General features: G+C 41.0%; 1 protein-coding gene across 1 annotated transcript in view; it reads left to right on the top strand.

Annotated features, from left to right (window-relative positions):
• Positions 1–23,731, top strand: part of LOC144525886 (titin-like) — a 263,814-nt gene that overhangs the window by 78,473 nt on the left and 161,610 nt on the right. The window contains 22 exon segments of the mRNA XM_078262949.1: positions 990–1,268; positions 2,015–2,305; positions 3,328–3,615; positions 5,053–5,169; positions 6,325–6,607; positions 7,877–8,060; positions 9,295–9,375; positions 9,822–10,089; positions 11,308–11,517; positions 12,330–12,407; positions 12,498–12,524; positions 13,103–13,163; positions 13,254–13,297; positions 13,915–13,974; positions 14,210–14,281; positions 16,133–16,324; positions 18,396–19,559; positions 20,107–21,591; positions 22,232–22,294; positions 22,491–22,574; positions 22,801–22,890; positions 23,091–23,165. Of these exon segments, the coding sequence (XP_078119075.1) occupies positions 990–1,268; positions 2,015–2,305; positions 3,328–3,615; positions 5,053–5,169; positions 6,325–6,607; positions 7,877–8,060; positions 9,295–9,375; positions 9,822–10,089; positions 11,308–11,517; positions 12,330–12,407; positions 12,498–12,524; positions 13,103–13,163; positions 13,254–13,297; positions 13,915–13,974; positions 14,210–14,281; positions 16,133–16,324; positions 18,396–19,559; positions 20,107–21,591; positions 22,232–22,294; positions 22,491–22,574; positions 22,801–22,890; positions 23,091–23,165 (5,496 nt within the window).

Here is a 23,731-nt window from a genome sequence, read left to right as displayed (position 1 = left end):
CCTCGTAAAGTTTCTTTAAATATTTATTAGTTAATTTTCAGATTCCACATGAACAACACTTATCATCGGCATACTGTCCATACGTCACTTTTAAAGCTAGTTCGCTTCTCTGTTACTCCTGTTATTTTCTCACAAGCAATGAAAGCTTTTAAACTTTTTAAACAAAGTCAAGTGCAGTGCTTACTGCATATAAAACGTTACATGACATCACTTTCCTGCAAACTTCAAGGAGAACGAGGGCAAATTAGCATCACCGATCTGTTTTATCTACCTACTGTTTAACGTTACCGACAACCAGGGCTTGAAATTAACACCCGACCAAATGTGGGTGAATTTGCCATTGGTGGGTGAAACTGTCAATCTACCTGCCATGTTGGCGGGTAGCCAATTAGGAATTCAGTGATTGATTAGTTGGTTTTTGCCACCATTTCCTTGATTTTGAGCTTACAAGTTTGGCAGCACATTACTGAAACAAGCAAGCAGCAAACCGATGAGGAGGATTCAAATGAAAGTAAAAGACGACAATGGTGAGGTATCCGAGTGTTTACGACAGCAGAATAGAACAAATGTTCTGCAGGGATTGTCAAGTGTACGGCTCAGAGAAAGAGAAATCCTGTTGGAATCGGGACTAAAAACTTAAAAGAAGAATAAAAAACTTGCTGGAGCCTTTCTCCAAAACCGACCGACAACGTTATCTTCACTTCACCTTTTTAACTGACTTTAGCAGTTAACAGACATGAGAACTAACCACTTACAGTTGCCTCATTCATGGACTCCCAGCGACGCGTCACTGCTAAATAAATACAGGGGAAACACAGCGGGTATTTGGAGTTATTTTTGGGATAAAAAAAACATTCCTGTTGCCCTGGCCTTTCTACGCATGAGAACATCCATGGATTCCTTTAATATTGCGCAGTCAAACAGTTTCTCATCCTCGGCATGTAAAGATCCGTGGTTTCTGTGATTGATTTCAACATTGCTTCTCTCAGAACCAGTACGCTTTGTCAAGAAACTGGAGGACGTCTGCCACGAGCTAGGCAAACCTCTGCGGCTGGAGTGCACATATGCCGGCAGCCAGAGGGTTCACGTGACGTGGAAGAAGGATGACAAACTCATCTGGGCTTCCTACCAGTACAACGTGAAAACCACCGACTCCTCCTGTGTTCTGGAGGTCCTCAACAGCGACAGAGCCGCAGCCGCCGGAAAATACACGTGCGAAATTTCCAATGCCGAAGGAACTGACACCTGTCATGCTCATGTTAAAATAGGTAACACCATAACTCATTCTTCTCACTAATGCTAACATTCTTGGTAGTCATCGTTTCCTGTCGTTGTCGCTGTGTCCTTGTCGGTAACAAAAAGGAGTTGTGTAACATGAAAACAGTCCTTTGTTAGGGTGTTGGTGTGTTTCAGGATGGCTGGTCCTGTGTTTGTTGGGTTTGGAAAGAAAGATATTTCAAATGTGTTGCACGTCTTTTACAAGATTTTTGTTTTCCATGTTTTCACGTTTTAGTTTAAAAAGTACGGGGTTGCTTTGTAGTCTGCACGGCAGAAACTGAGCCCTTTGGAAACGTTCAACTCGTAATTAGGTGTTATCAGTGATGAATATTGCAAGAAAAAGTCTGAATATTTTGAGAAAAAAAGTCGGAATATTTTGACAAAAAAAGTCAGAATATTTTGACAAAAAAAGTCAGAATATTTTAAGAACAAATGTCATCCCTAAACAAGAGCCCCTTAAACGGAAACATTTGGTCTTTGGGTCATTATGGTTGGATCAGATAAATATTAGCTTGCTCTAAAAAAGGGATTCGTAGACAGAAACTGTAAAACATGGTGGATATTCTGTTTGTTCGCTTTTGTGTTGTCAGGTTTTTTATGTCGTGTTAATTGTTGTTGTTGCTCTCTGTTTTCCCCCAGTGATAAAAGCCCGGTGGCCTTCCTCAACGACACTTTCGAACTCTTTCTGATTGTCACATCATGGCCTGATTTTCTTCCTTTTCTCCCCCGTCAACAGAGCGTAAAGTCCCTCCAACTTTCACCAAGAAGCCGTCTGAGTCCATGATGGATTCTGTGGGTAAGACGGTGAAGATGGAGGGCCGGGTGTCTGGCTCGCAGCCTCTGACCGTCACCTGGTTCAAGGACAACAGCGAGATCCAAGGCTCTGACAAATACGACGTCAGCTTCACGAACAACGTCGCCGTGTTGTGTGTCAGAAACTGCAGCAGCTCGGACAGCGGCGTTTACAACTGCACGGCTTCCAACGAGGCCGGAAAAGCCTCATGTCGGGTGTCTCTCAACATCACAGGTACTGGTTTTGCTAGTGTTATCTTCTATTTGTAGGTTGGGTTATTGTTAAGGCTTTTCCCGATATTTTTGAAACGGTGCCTGAAATGATACTTAAGACAGAAAAGAGAAGACAGTGTTTTCTCTCTGTTTGTCGTAAACGTAAAAAAAAAGTTGCACGTATTTAGCAGGGGTTAAGGGGTCCGCCTAGTCTGGCTATCAGCAGACCAAGCTCAATCTTTTAAGATTGAACATTAGTCTGGGGAGTCTGCTCTGGATTTTCTACTGCACAAAAGGTGGGATCAACGGGCATAGTTCAAATGCCTCTGTACGCAGTTGGATAGTCCTTCAACCAATCAGATCAACGGGTTGCTGCGCTTTGGTGGCTGCCATGTTGAATGTAAACAAGAAGCTGCTTGGTCGCTTCTCTATCGGCATCGTGTTAAGCCCACCAATAGTGTGCCAGGTGGTTAAGCCAGTTTGTGATTGGTCCCCGTAGATTTGTAACGGAAGCAGGATAGATGAATGTACAGGTTTCCAGCCTGAGCTGCAGGGAGAAATCAAATCACCGGCAGATCGGGCTGGGTTTACCCAGTCTAGGGTCCGCCCTCTTTTTTTGACAATAAAAGAATCAATTTCACATTCTTTTGGACCATTATTATTTTAATTTTTATGTCTGAAACGTTAGCTAGAGCAGATCATAAATAAATAACACTCAAAAAGCCTAAAGTCAAAACTGGGGACCAACTACAATCATTACATCTGAGAAAAGTAATTTAGTTACATTAATTCGACTTAGATGATGTATTCTTAAATCGTTTTCTCAGAGCGAGATAACAGACAGATGACCTCTTTTCTATGAGTCTGTTTGGATTACGGTGTGCAGTTCGGTCCATCTCAGTTTCGGGTTAGATAAAGACTTGAATCCAAAGACATCTCAGTCTGGTTTCCATCTGAAAGTTTCTGCTAAACTCTGCAAGAAAAAGGCTCCAGTGTTTGAAAAGCACCTATCTGTAGTCCTGCTTCTTTCCCATCACTCTTCAGAAACCGACCAGGCTCCGAAATGCGACGTTCCTCTGGAGCCCGCGACGGTAAACGAGGGCGAGAAGCTGAGCCTAAAGTGCCACGTGAATGGCTCTCCTCCGCTGAACATCCAGTGGATGAAGGACCGGAGGGAGCTGAAGTCCAGCGGGAACACCAAGGTCACATTTGTTGGCGGGACGGCCTGTCTGGAGATCAGCCCGGTCTCAAAGAGCGACGCCGGGGATTACCTCTGCAAGGCCAGCAACGCCAGCGGCAGCGACTTCTGCAAGGCCAGGGTCACTGTCAAAGGTAATCTTATATCCAATGCCATGTTATTGTTATTTTCCACTTATAATTTAACAACAAAGAACACTTTCCTGCGATGCACTCAATCAAATGTTCCAGATCGGGCCATTTTCTACCCAACTGGGAAACTTTTTATCTGATTAACTGGGTAAATGTTACGGTGATATGACATAATTTTTCCTTTTTTAAATTATTATTTGGTCAGCTTTGTGATAAAAACTTTGTAAAAGTTCAAGCAGCAGTTCGAACAACTGAAGCATTTTTGTTTGTATAAAACCTAAAAGGCTAGGGAAATCATTTTTTATTATTGGAACTGTGGTTTTAGGTTGTTTATAAAAAGTAGCCTAATTAAAGGTGCTCTAAGCAATGTTGGGTGACGTTACTTCTTGTTGACATTCAAAGTATTTTCAAACAAAACGGAGGCTACCTCGCCCCTCCCTCCTCCTCATCCCGTCCCCTCCCTTCAGTGCACTAACCCCCCAACACCCATTCCCAAATCCTTCATGTCGGTTATTGGCTGGAAGACTGTTTGTTATGTTTGGTGGTGCAGGTTGGCCAGTTTGTTTTTGTTGCTGTTTGTGGAGCCTGGGCTGTCTACAGAGACCACATTTTCAGGGGACAGGCAGCTAGCAGATAGTGAGATGTTTTTTACAGTGTGTTCAGGGGACAGGCAGCTAGCAGATAGTGAGGAGATGTTTTTACAGTGTGTTCAGGGGACAGGCAGCTAGCAGATAGTGAGGAGATGTTTTTTACAGTGTGTTCAGGGGACAGACAGCTAGCAGATAGTGAGATGTTTTTTACAGTGTGTTCAGGGGACAGGCAGCTAGCAGATAGTGAGATGTTTTTTACAGTGTGTTCAGGGGACAGGCAGCTAGCAGATAGTGAGATGTTTTTTTACAGTGTGTTCAGGGGACAGGCAGCTAGCAGATAGTGAGGAGATGTTTTTACAGTGTGTTCAGGGGACAGGCAGCTAGCAGATAGTGAGGAGATGTTTTTTACAGTGTGTTCAGGGGACAGGCAGCTAGCAGATAGTGAAATGTTTTTTACATTGTGTTCAGGGGACAGGCAGCTAGCAGATAGTGAGATGTTTTTTACAGTGTGTTCAGGGGACAGGCAGCTAGCAGATAGTGAGATGTTTTTTACAGTGTGTTTAGGGGACAGGCAGCTAGCAGATAGTGAGATGTTTTTTACAGTGTGTTTAGGGGACAGGCAGCTAGCAGATAGTGAGATGTTTTTTACATTGTGTTCAGGGGACAGGCAGCTAGCAGATAGTGAGATGTTTTTTACAGTGTGTTCAGGGGACAGGCAGCTAGCGAGCTAGCTGTGTGACATCGCTTAGAGCACCTTTTAAACTTTGACTACTTTAATGCCAGTTTGATTTACGGCTCTGATTGGGCTCTTTGATGTCAGCACTAACCGCCCTTTGTTATTGGTTTTCAGATAAAGGAGTTAAGGCTGCCCCCAGCGAGGCCGCTGCAAAACCCGCAGCTGCTCCAGCCAAAAGGCTCGACAACCTTTTCTTCATTGAGGAACCCAAAAACATTTCGGTCACAGAGAGTAAGTAGACTGTTAGAGGCCATGAACTCCACAGGAACAAGGCTTGAGCGCCCAGGTTTGTGACACGTGACTTATCGAGACATTGTCAGGGAAACGTCACAAATTTAACAAAGCAAAACAGAATCACTGTGATGTCGCGCTAACGGGATGTCGTACTGCAGGTAATGCATGTATTAACCAAACATGCTACAAGGGGGGCAACAGAGTCTGATAACTGTAGACAACATAGGGAACCAAACCGGAGTGGGACGGGATTCTGGAGTCTTTCTCTCTGGATTTTGCAGGACAGGATTTTTTGGGGGGTGGGGGGCAGTCATGTGATCGGGATGTGACAGGAGTATTTTCGTGGGCTCGGGATGGGATGGGAGCAACAATTTAAATAGGGACCATGCATATTTATGAACATTGTTATATAAAAACACCATGTAAATATTCCAGAATTAGTAAAAAATAACTACTTTCCATCTGCAGTCCCTAGGCAGGTGACATAAGACAAAACACATAAGGTACACATAATGGTGACATTGACAAAACAAACAAGCAAAACAAAACAAAAATACATGATGACAAAGATGTTATTCATCCACCTCTATACTGCATTCAATTTAGCAGTGAAAGTGTACGGGTAAAGAAATATGTGACTATTAAAAGTGAGTCAGCATCTCTGGTTTTCTAGAAGCCACTGTTTTAAATGAGTTTTAAAAGTGTTGAATGTAGGACCCTCTCTTATTGGGAGGGGCGAGCTATTCTAGAGTTTACCTCCTATTATTGACAATACGTTTTGTCCAAAAGTGGTGCGTCTAAATGGTATGACACAGTCCCCTTTTACAGAGGCCCGTTTACTTCCTCCGCTCCGGATGAAGCCATGCAGCGGAGGGGGGGCAAGATTATATAACACTTCATACACACTTTAGACAATTGATTCCTGTGTCACCCTCTAGTCTAGATTCAAACGGAGACCTTTGGAAAGGATGCTGCAGGTCAGTCAGTCTTATCGGTTCGGTAGTTTACAGACCTTTCAGTAACATTTCCACGTCGGAAACATCACAGGACACAAACTAGACTATCAAGTTTTGGAGGAAATTAAGAACTTTTGGACAGATGTTGACTCCTGAAGATTCCACGTAGAGCTACATGTTTGTGTTTTCTTTGCAGAGGGCACTGCGACGTTCATCGCTAAAATCGGCGGCGACCCGATCCCCAGCGTGAAGTGGATGAAGGGCAAATGGCGGCAGATCACGCCCGGCGGTCGCATCACCATGGAGCACAAGGGCCAAGACGCCCGCATGGAGATCAGAGAGGTGACCAAGAGCGACGCCGGTCAGTACCGATGCATCGCCACCAACAAACACGGAGAGATCGAGTCCAGCGCCGACATGGCCGTCACCAAGAAGGCGGAAGTGGAGGCAATCGGAGATATTCGCACCAAGCTGAAGAAGTAAGAGAGACGTGTTGGATGATTGCTTTATTTAGTCAAAACTACAAAATGTGAATTCTGAAAAGCTAAATCGTAACATTTAAATTCACACACACAGACAGACACACACACACAGACACACACACACACACACACACACACACACACACACAGACACACACACACAAACACACACACACACACACACACACACACACACACACACACACAGACACACACACACAGACATACATTTCCCTCATTAACCCTCTGAGCACTACACTGTCGTTTACAACAACAAATTCCATGTTTTATGTCATATTCAATATCTCCAGATCACTACCGTGTAAAGACTTCCTTTTTTAAAATGTAGAAGCAGAGAAATGCACCGTTTGAACGGTGAGGCATTACATGTGACCGTCGGCCGTTTAGAAGTGTCTTCATCCACCCTGGAACTACAGTGTGTTCGTTAAATTGCTAAAGCTAAACTAGGTTGCTGGCCTAAATGCGTAGGAAAAAGGTGAAGTTGTGAGAATAGTTGGATTGGTGGAAATGGTTTTAATTAGTATGAATATCATTTGAAATGTTGAATAATACCAATGCAATATTTTAAGGATTTCTAAAAAGCTGTTGCCACACTGAATTGCTAGCTTAAATGTGTAAGGAAAAGGTGACGTTGTCGTGACTTGGAGACATGTGGACGAGGCTGAAGAAGTAAGAGAGACGTGTTGGTCGATTTCTTTATTTAGTCTGAACGTAGTCTATATCAATGCCAGAAGATCCACCGAATGTCCCTTACTTCCGCTTTCTTTGAGTTTACTTTAAACTCCGGTAGCATCCAGCAACATTAACCGGAACCTCTAAGCAACGTTGCAGGCAGAAAATATAGTTTAGAATAAGATGTGGACGGTACAACGCAGCAGGCCTGCTTGGTTCTTTCAGGTATTGATTGTAAAGATTTAATAAGAATATGTTAGATCATTTCCTCTCTAACTGGGAGGTTTTGAGACTGATTGGTGGGATTGCTGTGGACGAAGTACACAGAGATACACTGGTAAGAGCCAATGAGGTTTAACCATGTTTCAGCTCATTTAAATATCTCACGTTACTGGATTGTGTCAACAGTTAACTTCATTTAGTATTAGATGAGGAGTTTTCTTTAGCGGACTAAACGCAGAGGACGGATCGATGTTTGTCGCAGAGTTTTGTCTCCTTGAAGACAGGAGATAATCTTTGGTGTTGTTGCCGAGACGACAACGTCTCTGATTGTGTGTTTGGTATTTGTGTCAGGACTCCCTCGAAGCAGAAGAGTCCGAAGAAAGAAGGAGACTTGGACATCGTGGAGTTGCTCAGAGGCCACGACCCCAAAGAGTACGAGAAGATCCTGACAGAGCACGGTATCCATGACTACCGCGCCATTCTGCAGGCCATCGAGTTCCTGAAGAGGGAGAAGGAGATGGAGAGCGGGAAAGTGGTGAGTAGGGTCGGGTACAGAATTTAATACTTTTTAGGAACCGACCAAATTGCCTTTTCGAGTATCGAAAAACGCCTCATCATTCAACACCCATTTTCAATCCCTAAAAATCTCATCAGCGTCCATGAGCCAATCCGCACGCAGCATGCTTCTACCAAGATCTAATAATGTCTGTGATTGGCTGTCTAATGTTACACATCGTAGAGACACGCAGGAAAAACTCTAAGTTACACATAGTCGGAGCTAGAACATTCATACAAAGATTAGTCGTTATGTTGTAATTTCTTTTGATTTATAAAATTGGCAGAAAAGTATTGTTCAGGAATCGGTTTCGAAGTCCCGGTAGTGGTATCATGCTGTGTTCCAGGCAACCCATAACCCGTGTTTTCACAACCTTTTAGCCGTGAAAGTGCCTTGAACGGCGGTCAAACCACTCGTACCAGATGGTTGTACTCCCAGTTACATTTTTTTACGTCACACACACATAAACAACAATGGCGACCCCTGTTGATGCTGTACAGACGCCGCTGATTAACGGTGAGAAATAGAAATGAATGAACATAAATAGGCAACGTAAAGTAATTCTGCGCATTGTAATCAAAACAATAAACATACGATTGTGTTCGACTACAGGTTATGTTTATTAAATGAAGCCCAAAATATGTTGCCGACTAGAGATTGCTAGTATCAGCTAGCCCTAGCTAACGTTAACGTTAGGTAGCCTAACCTGAACCCTGCCAACAGCTTGTGACTTTGCCTGGAACGCTACCAAGTCGTGAGTCGTGACTTGAAGTCGTAACTTACAGGGCTAAAAACTGTATCTTGAATGCAGCATCAGTACCGGTATCGGAAATCTTTGAAAGATACCCGGCCCTAGTGGTGGGACAGAGGAACTTTGACCGCTTCCTGATGATCTGTGGTCGTTTGATTGGATTGTCTAATTCAAAATTTGTGTTCAGATTAAAGATTTGCTTTGAAGGAGAACATTTCTAACAAAGTACACGTCAAGCAAAGTTTCCCAAAGATGGTTTCTGTGATTTAGGTAGTTCTGATCAAGCTGATGTTTGTTCAAGTGTTGATTTTTCTGATCAGTTTGGTTTTCATTAGTTATTTGATGCTATAGAAACAGGCTGAAACCTCAGGATTGACAGCTGGGATTGACTCCTGATTACATGAAGAGAATCAAGATATTGTATCTCTGATTAACTTTTGTTAACATGGTTTCCCGCTGCAGGAAGTGGAGCGTGGCGGCCGGGTGGAAGAGGAAGACATGGCTCGACTGATCCAGCAGCTGGAGGGACGCGTCGGCACAGAAGTACATCAGAACATTTTACATTTATTATTAAATAAGTAAAAAGACATTAAAGTAGGGCTGGGAATCACCAGAGGCCCAACAATATATCTTCAACATACTGATGTCACAATACGATATTGTTAAATGATAGAGTGCCTTTTTAGACGTTTTTGTCTTCTTTTTTTTACGTTTTAGCTGGCATCTTTTGCCGACTTTTTTCCGATGTTTTTGTTCCATTTTTCGACGCCTTCAGCACATTTACAATGTTTTGGTTGCTTTTCCTGACGTTTCTGTCTGCGTCTTTGAAGTTTTTGTCACTTTTTTGGATGTTATTGTCGCTTTTTCTGACTTTTTCTTACGTTTTTGTTGCGGTCTTTGACATTTTTGTGGCTTTTTTCATAATTTTTGTCGCTGTCTTCGATATTTTTGTCACTTTTTCTGAGGTTTCTGTCCGTTTGAACCCTCAGCCCGTCTCTGTGCTGGAGCCCATCAGCGACCAGAAGACGCCGGAGAACCAGACCGCCACTTTCGAGTGTAAGATCCGCATCAACTACCCAGAGATCACCCTGAGCTGGTACAAAGGAACGCAGAAACTGGAAAGCAGCGACAAATACGACATCGGCCGTGCCGGCGACCGCCACTACCTGTCCATCAGGAACTGCCAGGAGAAAGACATGGGCAGCTACCGCGTGGTCTGCGGGCCGCACATCGCCAACGCCAAGCTCACTGTCACAGGTAGGTCCCAGCGTTACCACTTCCTATCCCAGCGTTACCACTTCCTGTCCCAGCATTACCACTTCCTGTCTCAGCGCTACCACTCTTTGTCCCGTGTGATAGCTGTGAATCTGCGAATCCTTGGATGGTGAAGGATTATTTTCGCTTATTTTAGCTCCAAAATAATTTCATTGGTTGTCCAAATTACTTCTTCTTCTTCTTCTTGTGAAAGTTACATTACCTTTTGATCTTTTTCTTCAAATGACTTTCAAAGACAGTAGAAAAAAGGTGCGTGCGTGTGAATTTCTATAGTCACACCTGTATGTCTTGTTTGTTTTTGTTCATTGTCTTGTTGTGTATTCTTTCTATTAATGCTTTGTTTTAATGTGTATGCAGTTTGGGTTTAGTTTACGTGTAATGAAAGGTGCTATACAAATAACATTGACATTGACATTGAGAAGATGTAGTCGGGACGACCAATGAATTTAGTTTATGGAAGGTCGCCGTCCTAGGGTTGGCAGATACGCCCGACATCGGTCTCTGCGTGTGTAACGTGTCCACATGTCCCACTCTTTTATTTTATTATCAGAAGCTGTTTCCGAGTCAGGTGAGCAATACGACTTCACACTAACGGAACAAACTGACCTCTTGAACCCGCCGCCGTATTCTGTGTGTTTTTGTAATGTGGGTTTCTGTTTCCTGTTTCCTGTTTTTGTTCCGTGTTTCTTTCACATTCAGTCCAAACTACAAAGACTCTTGTAACACTTAAATAACAACATCCAATCGTGTGTTATAAACTGATTAGGGCTGCACGATATGAGGAAAATATGCAATAACGTTGTTAAATATAGCGATAACAATATAATAATACATAAACAGATATTAAAGTGTACTCTGTTCTGCATCAAAACTAATGAAAGTAAATCATGTCCAACTTTCTTTTATTGAATAGATTGAACATTGAATTGAATATAAAAGGCAGCACTAAAATAAATTTAAAACTAAAATGATTTAAAGTGCAGTTTTCTGCTGATATTTTCTTTCGACAAAACACAAAAAATCTCCAAGTGAGTTTTGCGATGTGTTAATTGCGGCAGTTGATATTGCGATGACCATAAAATAAAAGATATATTGTGCAGCCCTACTTACATGTTATTTATTTCTGATTTAACTCTACAAAGACTCTTAATAACACAACAACATGCAAACGTGTGATAAACTCTGACTGTCTGCTTTTAGCCGAACAAATTCAGTTCACTAAACGCATCCGAAGCATCGAGGTGAGCGAGCGCCACTGCGCCACCTTCGAATGCGAGCTCTCCTTCGACAACGCCACCGTGGCGTGGTACAAAGACTCGTGGGAGCTCCGAGAGTGCGACAAATATAACTTCAGGACCGACGGCCGCCGCCACTTTATGACCATCCGCAACGTCACGGCCCAGGACGAAGGTTTGTTAAACTGTGAAGAGATCCAGAGACGCATTTTACACGTTCATCCTCCAGAAGTTTTCATTACAAACGGAAAAAATACTGCAAATATGTTCTTCATCTTTTATTTTAGAGGTTGAACTTGAAATTTAAGAGCTTGTTAACAACTTCAAAACACATTTTATAATGTGCAAATATGCAGAACGGCAATAAGAAAGACATTGAAATCTGCTTCAGTTGTGCAGCTTTAAATGATGATTTATGAAATGTAACACTGACTTCTGATTGGACGTTCAAATGGAGGAAGCTATCATAGCTAATTAGTTGTATCCATCCAATTCTTTAAAGCTCCTGTGTTAGTGTTTCACACAGAGAAAATGAACATTATGTATTATATGTGAGCATTAATAATGTGTCCACTCCGTCAGAGTTTCACACACACACACACACACACAGACATGACACACACACACAGACAGACACACACACACACACACTCACACACACACACACAGACACACACACTCACACACAGACACAAACTGACACAAACACACACACACAAACACACACACAAATAAACATTATATATTATATGCAAGCATTAATAATGTGTCCACTCCGTCAGTTTCAAACAGAGAAAATCTACATAATTAATAATAGTACGCGAGCATTAATGATGTGTCCGCTCCGCCAGGTGTTTACTCAGAGAAAATGAACATGATTTAAAAAATGCCACCATTTATAATGTGTCCCCTCCATCAGTATTTTACACAGCGAAAATGAACATGATATGTAATATGCAAGCATTAATAATGTGTCCGGTCTGCCAGGCGTTTACTCGGTGATTGCCCGTCTGGAGCCGATGGGAGAAGCTCGAAGCACCGCTGAGCTTTACCTGTCGGGCAAAGGTCCGTAGCTTTTATTACACCAATATAAAGTCCCTAATCAGTTTTAACTTATTAATATTCAAATAACATTTTGTACTTGTCCTTCCACAGAGGTTGGGTTAGGAAAGGTTCCTCAGGGTGAGTACTTTCAAAAGAAGTGATGACAGTAAAACTGAAACACATTTCTAATTTTATTAAAGTCAAATAGTTTTTCTGACAATGTCATGTTACAGGTTAAGGCTCAGTCGAATTATTCTCACTTATTTCCAAATTTCAGATGCAAGATTTGTTTATTTTTCCATAAGACAAAAAATTGCCATATAAATACACAAAGAATTCATACATGGACAGGCACAAGACATGCAGCATTTTCCGCTTTGGTCGAAGCCTCTTTATAACTCGTTATAACCTCGCTCAGCTTTTTTCATTCATTAAGCTATATGTACTATTTATAAAACATGTTTTTTTCCATATTCTTCCTACATTTTGACACTCTTTTCAACGTTTTTGTTGTTTATTTTCAACTTTTTTTAAGTGTTTGTTGCTTTTTTCTACGCTTTTTAAAAAACATTTTTGTCACTTATGGATAGACACAGGACACAATACAAGTGCAAGATTAAGGAAATGTGAAGTTTTACTGTCACGACAAACTGTTTTTTAAATATTTCGGTTAATTTGAACGTGGATTAACTGAAGTTGTATTTATAAACCTTCAGACGTCCTCGACGCGTCAGTTCGTGTCTCAGAAGCAGCGTCCATGTTTGTTCGCGGTGAGTCTGGGACACTTTATACCAACCAGACTTTCACTCTTTATAACTTTATAAACAGCTTGTTTCATTCATAAATGTATTTTTTTCCACCAAAAGATTCCTCCGAATTCTATCACTACGAAGAACAAACAGAAGTGAAAGGTACGGGAAATATTCGTACTAACTATCATCATTTTTCGACTTCATTAATAATTCTTATTTGCGTGATGAAATGTTTTTTGCATTTCAACATAAAAGCCTTTTCCATCCATCCTAAAACCTTCATCATCATCATCATCATCATCATCATCATCATCATCATCATCCTCCTGCTCCTATAACTCTCAGCCTTATTAATCGTGTGATCATTTTCAACTCCGTTAATATTAATTCCACCATCAACCCTCGCAATAACTTTAAAGTCAATAATTTCACTTCCTGTCTCTAAAGGGAAACTAATGTATAGAAGAGGATTATGTGGAGAAACAATCGAGTTAAAGATTGAGATTTTTTTTCTCATTTTCATGAGAGCAAGAATAAATAAATCAATAGAATATTAAATGAAATTTTGACTTTAATGTCCGAGTTTTCAGGCCTCTTAGGGTTATCTCACAATTCAGAAATGTGGATGTAAAGTTTAGGTTGTAGCATAAAGTTTGAGATTAAAGTCTGATTTATAACTCAAATGATTGTTAAACATAATCCTCTTCTGCACAAAGCTGAAGTGTTTGAACCGAGATCTCTAAGAGCTGACGATCCCTTAATGATCTGATCCATAGCTTTCAAAAGTCTGACCGTTGAAGAAGAGACAGTTTCTCTTCGCTTCTCCTCCGTCACAGGTATCCAACGTCTTCTGTCTTATCAATCAACTCATCAACATAAAAATTGTCTCCACATTGTGTGTTGTCCTTTAAATGTCTCTCTGTTGTGTCGGTCAACTGTCCGTCTCCATGTTTCTTTATTAATGGTTGATTATTTGCAGTAAAATCTTCATCTCCGCCTTAATAACCCTTGGATAGTTGAAGACGTGCTGCAGTCTTTACATGTCAGCTTCTTTTTGTCCTTCCTCACCAGTAGAGAAAGAAGCAGTTGAAGAAATAGTTGAGAGGACTCAGAAAGTGGAGATGAGACAACAAGTCCCTGAAGGTATAAATGCTTTTTGGCTGTCCTACAAAGCTTGTGGCTGTAACGCAAGGGCGTAGGTTTTGTTTCAACATGGGGGGGGGGGGGCACATTATAACCAAGGGGTCTGGGAACCTCCCCCATAAAATATAGAGCGTCAAACATTTAATTTCCTGCAACAATTTGTGCATTTTCTGCATCAATTTATGGTGCAAATTTCTTTATTTATATATTGTTCAAAACTTTCTGCGTCCCCATTTGGGGATGTTTTTCTTTAGGAATAATGTCCACATCAACAACAAATCTGTTAGAGAATGAGACATAAGCTGCAAAGTTTAGATCTACATGAAAATATATGTTTTTTGTTGTATTCCTGTTATGTTATATAACCCCCCAGGAAGTAGAACATGCAGTCTTGTTTTCGGTTCATGTTTTCAGCCCTTTGAATGGTTATTTTTACCTATTTTTGGGGAGTTGGTTGTCTTTCATATTTTAAGGGGAAATGCATCTAATCTGATCTACTAAATCTACCTTTTCTGAAATATTGGGGGGGAATACCCCCTGCCCCCCCCCCGAAATCTACGCCTATGATTGTAATGTAACAGAAATCTGTGAGCCGCTGTTTAATGTTTGTTTTGACATTTTACGCTTTGCTCTGCTTTATTGAAGCTTCTCTTTCTCCAAAGTTGTAGATCATCTTTTAGTTTTGTCTGTCTTTTACTTCCTGTTTTGTTCCTGTCTTTCTTAATCATGTTTCCTGTCTTCTACGTATGTTCTTATTTCTCTTACACTCTTATTAACCCTCACTAGAGCTTACAAAACAGAAAGTAGAGAGTAGTAGAGTTTGGCCGTCATAGTTTGAATGTAAAGTCCAGTCAAAGTTCTCTTCTTGTACGTGTTTCTGTCTCATTAGTGTTTTATTTGTTCATTCTTTAAACCTTTCTTGCTTCAATCACGTTGTTTGTTGCTTTTCTTCATTTATTTCTCTTAAAATGATGAAAAAATTCTTGATTTTAGCATTTATTGTGGTCAGAAAACTGAACTCCGTGATAATATTTTAAAGTACCGGAAGCAAGGAAGACGCAGCCCGAGGTAACTGTCACGGCTCCGGCTCGGCGAGAGGAACCTCCAGCGCCAGAAGGTAATATTCATAACAAGGTTATTTATTACTGGTTGATTATTGTCTTTCTTTGTGATCTTAGAGTCTTTATCGGCTCACATTCTTAAATCTTAATATAAAACATCCAAAAAAGAGATGAAAAACTTTTCAAATTGAATCATAAAATGTTCAATTTCATGACTTTATTTTGTGATTTTTTTTCACATATTTTATATTGAAACAGCAGTATTTATATGCACTAAATAAATATTCATATATAAGAAATTGTTTCTGTAAAATGTACACTACAATCGCATCATTTTAGCATTCAAAATCCTGATCCTAATCTTTATATCTGTAAAGATGTTAACGTATATCCAGTATTTATACATGCTGTGTTTATTTATTTATTTATATACAAATCATTATTTTTTGAACATTACAGAGCAAATAAAAAAATCTTAGCATGAAATTTGAACATTTTACATTTTGGGTGATCGTAAATTCTGACAATCCTGTCCTCAGTATCTTTATCAAATTAAACTCTGAAGAAGGTTTTGTCTTCCTGTCTGTATAACTTAATGTTGTCTTAAGTGTCTCAGCTAAACGCAGCATTCTTACGATGCGTAAAGAGCATTGCATTCTTTGCTTTTGTCTGTTATTTATGTCTATTTATGTTTCGTGAGTTATATTGTCCTTTTACCTCTTCTTTGAACTCTTAAAGCAGTGTGTGCTCTGTGTTGACTCACAGTATTATTTCTCTGTTAACAACGAAGAAACTTCAGTTTACGCCAAACCAGAACCTGAACAACAGGAAGTGACCAAAAAGATCACTCCTGAACCTTATCAACCAAAGCCTTCACCCGAGCCCAAAGTGGCACCTCAGAAACCGGCGCCGCCTGAGCCAAAAGCGCCTGAAATGAAGCCTGAAGCAGCGAAGAAAAAACCAGAAGCCCCTGAAGCGAGAGGTAAATTAGTTCAGTTGGAAAGACATTGGGCCCTATCTTGCACCCGGCACAGCGCAAAGCTCGGCACAAGTGTCTTTGCTAGTTTAATTGTCAATTTCCCCTCAATTTCCCGTCCAGCGCCTGCGTCGTTTAAATAGCAAATGGACCTGCGCCCATCTTTGCGCCCATGGGCGTGCTGGTCTTACAGGGAGGTGTGTTCAGGTGCATTCTGGGAGTATTGCTATCTTGAGGCAGCGGGAGGTGATGGCACCATTGACCAACAAAAACCTGGTCTAAAGTCAGTAACGCAGCATTTCATTGTTATTTTAACAGAGCATTAGTAAAATGCTCCTAGGCTCGTGCACAGCACGTGCACACTGTGCTTGTTACACACACAGGGACGCACAGCAGCACACACACACACACACACACACACACAATTGCAGAAGATTACAAATAACAATATTACGGTGCAAATCCTCCATCATAACAGCAATGCTCCAAGGTCCAAACGCGCCTGGCTTTTAAAGGGAATGGGAGATGATCTCTGATTGGTTGATTGCATGTTACACCCAAAACACACCTCTGATTAATGAAGACACTAAGCACAACCCTTTAGAACCATGACCCCGGCGCACGGACCCTTTTTTCCGCCATCAAACTAGCAAAAGTGGATTTGGACATGCCGTAAACACACCTGCGCCAGGCACTTCACACCGTGCGCTTAGATCGTTAAAATAGGGCCCATTGTGTTATACAGTATGTCTTTCTCGTTTTGTTTTATAGTGTGTTTGAATAACTTCACAAACACCCTTACATTGGCCTTGCAATGTAACCCTAACAATAGCCATCTCCAGGAAACTTTGAACATAAATAACATAAATGTCTTTGTGTTGATGTTTGTTTCTTAACTATAAAACTGAGTTGAAAAGTTATCCTGGACTTCTTTTAGAGAATAAAAACCAGAAATCTGCTAACCTCTTTATAAATCTCTTTGTACTACAGCAGTTTCATGTTGCTGTGGTTTACACAAATAACTCTTTAACATGTTTGTGTAAATCTTGAATGTTCTTCAGTGCTAACCTCTTTAAAACAAAAAAACATTGTCTAACGTTTTTGGAGTTGACACCACATGAGTGTTTGGATATAGCACTCAACAAACTAACTCTAGAAAATGATATGATAGCTGTAGTGTTTTAATACAATAACCTTATGATGAATGGAAAGTAAAAATGGAAAACCTTTTGAATGTTCTCCAAAGTGCCAGCTGTAGCCAAACCAGAGGAAGTCGTAGCTCAGCCAATCGCTGCCAAAATGACTCCCCCAAAGGATGAAGATAGTTTAACAAAAGGTACTGGAAAGAAGGTGTCTGCACTCATCTTTGAACTCTTAATGTGTTGTCATGTCTTTCTGTAATATAAACCAGTCCATGTTGTGTGTTTTAAATCTCAGATTATGTGTTCTGTAGTAGCACTCGTTAGAGTGGACCGTAACGTTGAAGCCTTATTGGTTACCTAAGGTTCCTGAACATATATATATATAATGTTCTTTTAAAGCAGCAGAACGTCCAAAGCCTGAAGAACTTGTTCAGCAAGCCAAGGTTACTCCCTCAACACTCAAACATCTTCCAGCTAAAGGTATTGTTACTTGTCTTCAAATCTTCAGTTGTCCTTCCTCTCATATCTTCCTTCAGACTTTAAATTCACTCTTTAAGAGTGTAATTTCTGATACCACAATAGCCCTGGGCCTGTCGGTTAAACAATACATAATGTTCTCTTAAGTGCAAGATGTTCCCAGACCAGAGGGACCTGTAGTTCAACCGTCGGTGCCACAGCTTACTCCAACAAAAGCTGAAGCTGTTCCAACTAAAGGTACTGCAAAGATGCTCTTAAAAGGTTTCTTTGTTGTTCTGTTTTCTGTTTGTGTTGTTTCTCATGTTTTAAGTTTGTTTAGTTTGATCAATTGAACTGCTTCTAAGTATCACATGGAAAGGACTATCTTTGGTCATGCTAAGCACTCGTTAGAGTGTGACTTGCACTTTTCAAAATATGTTTAACAAGATAATAATCTTGTACGTAAATGTTCTTTAAAGTTGTCTTAGAACTGAAGACATCTGAAACTCAAGGAAAACCGCATCTGCTTGCTGGTAAACCTGACCCAGAAGCACCGAGATCTGTCTTTGAAACAAAACAGGAGGAACCGAAGGTCCCAGAAAAAACGAAGAAGGTTCTGGAAGAGACAAAGAAGGTTGCTGAGGTGCCAAAGAAGGTTCAAGAAACACCGAAAAGGGTGCAAGAAGAACCCAAGAACGTACTAGAAGAAACACATAGGCCTGAAGCCCCAAAGAAGGTTCAAGACGAACCCACGAAGGTTGCGGAAGAACGAAAGATTGTTCCTGAAGCACCAAAGATGGTTCAAGACGAGCCCAAGAAGGTTGTGGAAGAACGAAAGATTGTTCCTGAAACCCCAAAGAAGGTTCAAGACGAACCCAAGAAAGTACTAGAAGAAACACATAGGCCTGAAGCACCAAAGAAGGTTCAAGACGAGCCCAAGAAGGTTGCGGAAGAACGAAAGATTGTTCCTGAAGCACCAAAGAAGGTTCGAGACGAACCCAAGAAGGTTGCGGAAGAACGAAAGATTGTTCCTGAAGCACCAAAGAAGGTTCGAGACGAACCCAAGAAGGTTGTGGAAGAACGAAAGATTGTTCCTGAAGCACCAAAGAAGGTTCAAGATGAGCCCAAGAAGTTTGTAGAAGAACAAAAGATTGTTCCTGAAACCCCGAAGAAGGTTCAAGACGAACCCAAGAAGGTTGCGGAAGAACGAAAGATTGTTCCTGAAACCCCGAAGAAGGTTCAAGACGAACCCAAGAAAGTACTAGAAGAAACGCATAGGCCTGAAGTACCAAAGAAGGTTCAAGACGAGCCCAAGAAGGTTGCGGAAGAACGAAAGATTGTTCCTGAAGCACCAAAGAAGGTTCAAGACGAACCCAAGAAGGTTGCGCAAGAACGAAAGATTGTTCCTGAAACCCCGAAGAAGGTTCAAGACGAACCCAAGAAGGTTGCGCAAGAACGAAAGATTGTTCCTGAAGCACCAAAGGTGGTTCCCAAAGTGGTTACTGAACCACCGGTCGAGCTGGAGAAAACTCCAGAGGCTACAAAATTAGTAACAGAGGAACCGGTGCTGCATGGCCGAGCACCACCACAACATTTGGAAACACCAAAGCAAATTCCACAGGCTAAAAAGCCTCAGCAACAAGGTAGATAAGTCTGAACATCTTATTAACCAATCCTTACTCATCTTGATCTTTTAACTCACACCTGAAGTTTATTCTTCAAAGTTTCTGTCCTGATGTCTGTGCTGTCATGTGTGTTGACTGTTTGTGACATCATATCAATTATCACAACAGCAAAACAGAGGGAGATACCACAGAAAACAACAAATCTCGAGGCTGGTACACTTCTCAAAGGTATACCTAAACTTACTTCCACTTCTTTAGAAAGTCAGCACACATTATCACTTACATGTAGTATGACTAATTGCTTTTATTTGTCCGTGAAACCAGATGGGGTTATTCCTTCAGGAAAAGTATTAGTCCATTCAAAGTCTAAAGAAACTCCACAGCAGAGAGGTAGTGATTCATAATATTTACAGTTTAGTTGTAAAATGAGGCACACAGTAGAATATATACCCCACTGAAATCTGTGTTTCTGTGTCTTGATGGTTTTTGTCTTGTGTTTTCCTCTTGGCCACCGCTCCATGGTGCAAATCTTCAATCTTGGGTGATATCTTATAAATGACTCCAGTTCCCCCAAAGACTGATCTGACGCAAACAACAGAAGTGCTTGAAGACAGCAGGGAAGCATCTGTAAAAAGGGGTTTTGGAGAAAGGATTTCTCTGGCAGAAGAAGTTGGACACAGACAAGAGAGAGTCAGGACGTATGAAACGGAAGTGCCAATCAGGGAATCAATTATGGGAGAAGAAAGCACTTTGAAAAGGGAGATAAGACAACAAATGGTTCTTGCAGAGGATGAGGTTTCTACGCGGTACCGTGGAGGTCAGCAGGTCGAACATACTGAGCCAGACATTGAGCCAGCATGCACAGAATATGAGCCCGAAAAACTGGAGGATACTGAAGCACATGATGAAGAAGACTTTCCGGAGGACAAAGCAGTGGACTGGAAAGAAGAAATGTATTCGAGGTCTGTCTCTCCACCTCTGAAGGAAGCTGACCTTCTTCCATCAGAAAGAGACGTCTCCCCTCCACCTGAAATGACTCGTCCTACGAAGAAAGAAGTTCCTCCATCTGACACTGAATTCACATCCCAAAAAGAGCTACTCACCTACAAGAAAACCCCTCAAGAAAAGGAACTTGTAATAGCTGACATTCCTTCAACTTATAATGAGCAGAAAGACGTTTCTGAATCAATTGTGTTGGTACATCGTGAAGAAATCGATGAAGAAACTCGGCCTCCAATGGAGGATTTTGTTAAACCTAAAATCTCTACATCTAAAGAAATCGCTGCACCAAAGAAGCCAAGAGTATCGAAAGAAGTCACTCTTTTCAAGAAAGCGGACTCTGTCAAAGTGGAAGAGGTTCCAGCTGAAAGAGCCATGCCTCGTACATCTGAACAAGACTTACCCCAAATTCTTCCAAAAACCACCCTTTCTCATCCTATAATACTTACTCCCAAAAAAGAAATAATAATCCCTACAAAGATGGAGTCTTCAAGGGAAGAAATCACAAAAACTCCTAAAGTTTCAGGAACAATGTATCTTAAAGACATTGTACCTTTGGAGAAACCAACTCCTTTGTCAGCAGAAGTGTCCTTTGAAGAACAACTTGTCCCAACAAGATCTATACCTGCAAGTAAAGAAGTGTCACTTCCAGTTCCAGCTCGAATTCCTTCATCTGAGAAAACAGTCTCGTCTGGTGAAGACATTTCACCATCAAAAGATACTGTTTTGCCTACAGAGAAGACCTCTCCGAAACTTCCCAAAGCTGTAGTTGCTCCTGAAGAAGTCACTCTACCCAAGAAACCAATGACTAAAGCCAAGGTTGCTCCAACTAAAAAATCTCAAGTTCCACCACACAAGAAACCTCTTGTCCCTGCAGAAGAAGCACTTCCTTCGAAAAAACCTGCTTCTCTGGCAGAAATAATTATCACCCCTAAGGTGGATTCTTCTGAAGAAGCAACAACCGCTGCAACTAAACCTCCACAAACAAGGGAAGATGACAAGAAAGCAAAGAAGGGAACACAGGAGATTGAACAACAAACTCTTCAGAAAGGTATTCTTTCTTATTTGAGCCGCATAGGCTCGCGATCGTCATAAGATCAACCCCTCTTTAAAGAGATTAACATCTCATATTTATTTTACTTACACATCTTCCAATAGGGTCTTGAATAACAAGAAAAGATGCTACACATTTAACACTAATCGTTACAATCAGCTGTCTTCGTCCATTGTCTTTGTAACATGTTTTTATGTCACTACTCAACAAGGTACGCCAAGGTACTAAGGAAACTTTCTTGGTCTATTAACATCTTTCAGTGAAATTCTTTCCCATCTCCAATCTTGTCACTTCTTCCAATTTATCTATTATCGTTAATAAGTCTTGTTTGACCATGTTTTGTATGTTGGGTCTTTATTTTGGCATCTTGTATTCCCAAAGTATGTCCCCCAGAGGAGAAGAAACCATCTGCACCCACACCAAAGCCTTCACCTCCTGCAGGTAGTCTGTTTAGTTTGTACTTTCCTCATCTTTGCTGGCTCATCAAGAGTCAGTCATGTTGTTTGTGTTGTTCTTATTGTCACACTTGTCTTCAGTTTTCCATGTTTTTATCTTTTGGTGTCATTCGTTATGTTTTTGTTTTGACCAAGTGTGTTGTTTTCTTGGTTCGTGATCTTGGCATCTTGTATTCCCAAAGTATCTCCGCCAGAGGAGAAGAAACCATCTGCACCGGCACCAAAGCCTTCACCTCCTCCTGCAGGTAGTCTGTTTAGTTTGTACTTTCCTCATCTTTGCTGGCTCATCAAGAGTCAGTCATGTTGTTTGTGTTGTTCTTATTGTCACACTTGTCTTCAGTTTTCCATGTTTTTATCTTTTGGTGTCATTCGTTATGTTTTTGTTTTGACCAAGCGTATTGTTTTCTTGGTTCGTGATCTTGGCATCTTGTATTCCCAAAGTATCTCCACCAGAGGAGAAGAAACCATCTGCACCGGCACCAAAGCCTTCACCTCCTCCTGCAGAGAAAGTTGCTCCTCATGCAGGTAGTTTTTCACTTGGGTTTGTATGTTGTTGTAAACTAAATATATGTCTGTTTGTTTTCTTTGCTACCTGATCAAAAGAGATCGTCATGATTTTCTCTTTTGTCGATTGCAATTCCACTTGCTGTCTGTGTCTTCAGTTTTATCTTGCATTGTTTTAGTACAACGGTCTGTCTTGACTGGCCATGTTGTTGTCTTGGTCGTGAACTTGGCATCTTGTATTTTAAAGTGTCTCGTCCAGAGGAGAAGAAACCGTCTGCACCAGCAGCAAAGCCTTCAGCTCCTATTGCTCCTGCAGCCAAAGTTGCTCTTCCTGAAGGTAGTTTTTTCACTCTGTTTTGTTTCCTCTGTTTATGTATATGTGTTTGGTCTGGTTCTGTTTTTGTTTCTCTGTTTTATCCATGTGCAATTGCCTTCACTCTTAACTTCTTTAATCTGTCCTCTGTCTGTTTTAATGTCTTGTCACTTTCATATCTTCTGTTCCCTTGGTCATGACCTTTGCTATCTTGTGCTCCTAAGTGTCTCCTCGAGAGGAAAAGAGACCATCTCCACCAACACAAAAGCCTCCAGCTGAAAAAGTTGTACCTCCTACAGGTACTTTCTTCTGTTTGTCATATACGTTGTTTAACTTCCTGGTTGTCCTTACTCAAAGAAATCTGTTGGTCTGAATTCTTAAATTATGTCTGTTTTATTTGAGTGTCTGTCAGTTCACAACATCTTTGCCAGTGATTTAATCAAGTTGGCATTCTTGTAGCTCAAGTTGTACCAGTGGCGAAGAAACCCTCTCCTGTATCAGAGACAATCTCTCCACCTGAAGGTAACATGTCTTCTGTAGCTTTCATTTATGTTTTTCTCTTGCTTTGAATGGTTTCTCATGTGACAGCTTCAGTCTTCATACAAAGCGATCAGAGCTTTGGTTTAAGAAATGCATTCATGTCTAATTCTGTCTTAATCTGTTTGTGTGATGTTTCTATAAACTAAAATCCATTTTACATTTTCTAATCCAAATATTTCATATTAACAGTTTCTGATGAATGAGGCCGAATAACCTTCAAACTGGCTTTTGTAAAACATCTCTTGGTGTATCTGGAGTTACCTTAGTGTAACTTGGTACACATACAATGACCAACGTATTCTGGAAACAGAAAACAAATGCATGC

Source organism: Sander vitreus, chromosome 11 (genome assembly GCF_031162955.1).
Source record: "Sander vitreus isolate 19-12246 chromosome 11, sanVit1, whole genome shotgun sequence".
In the NCBI taxonomy this organism is placed as follows: domain Eukaryota; kingdom Metazoa; phylum Chordata; class Actinopteri; order Perciformes; family Percidae; genus Sander; species Sander vitreus.
The sequence above is the reverse complement of the archived record's forward strand: the minus strand, read 5'-3'. Positions and strand labels throughout refer to the sequence as shown.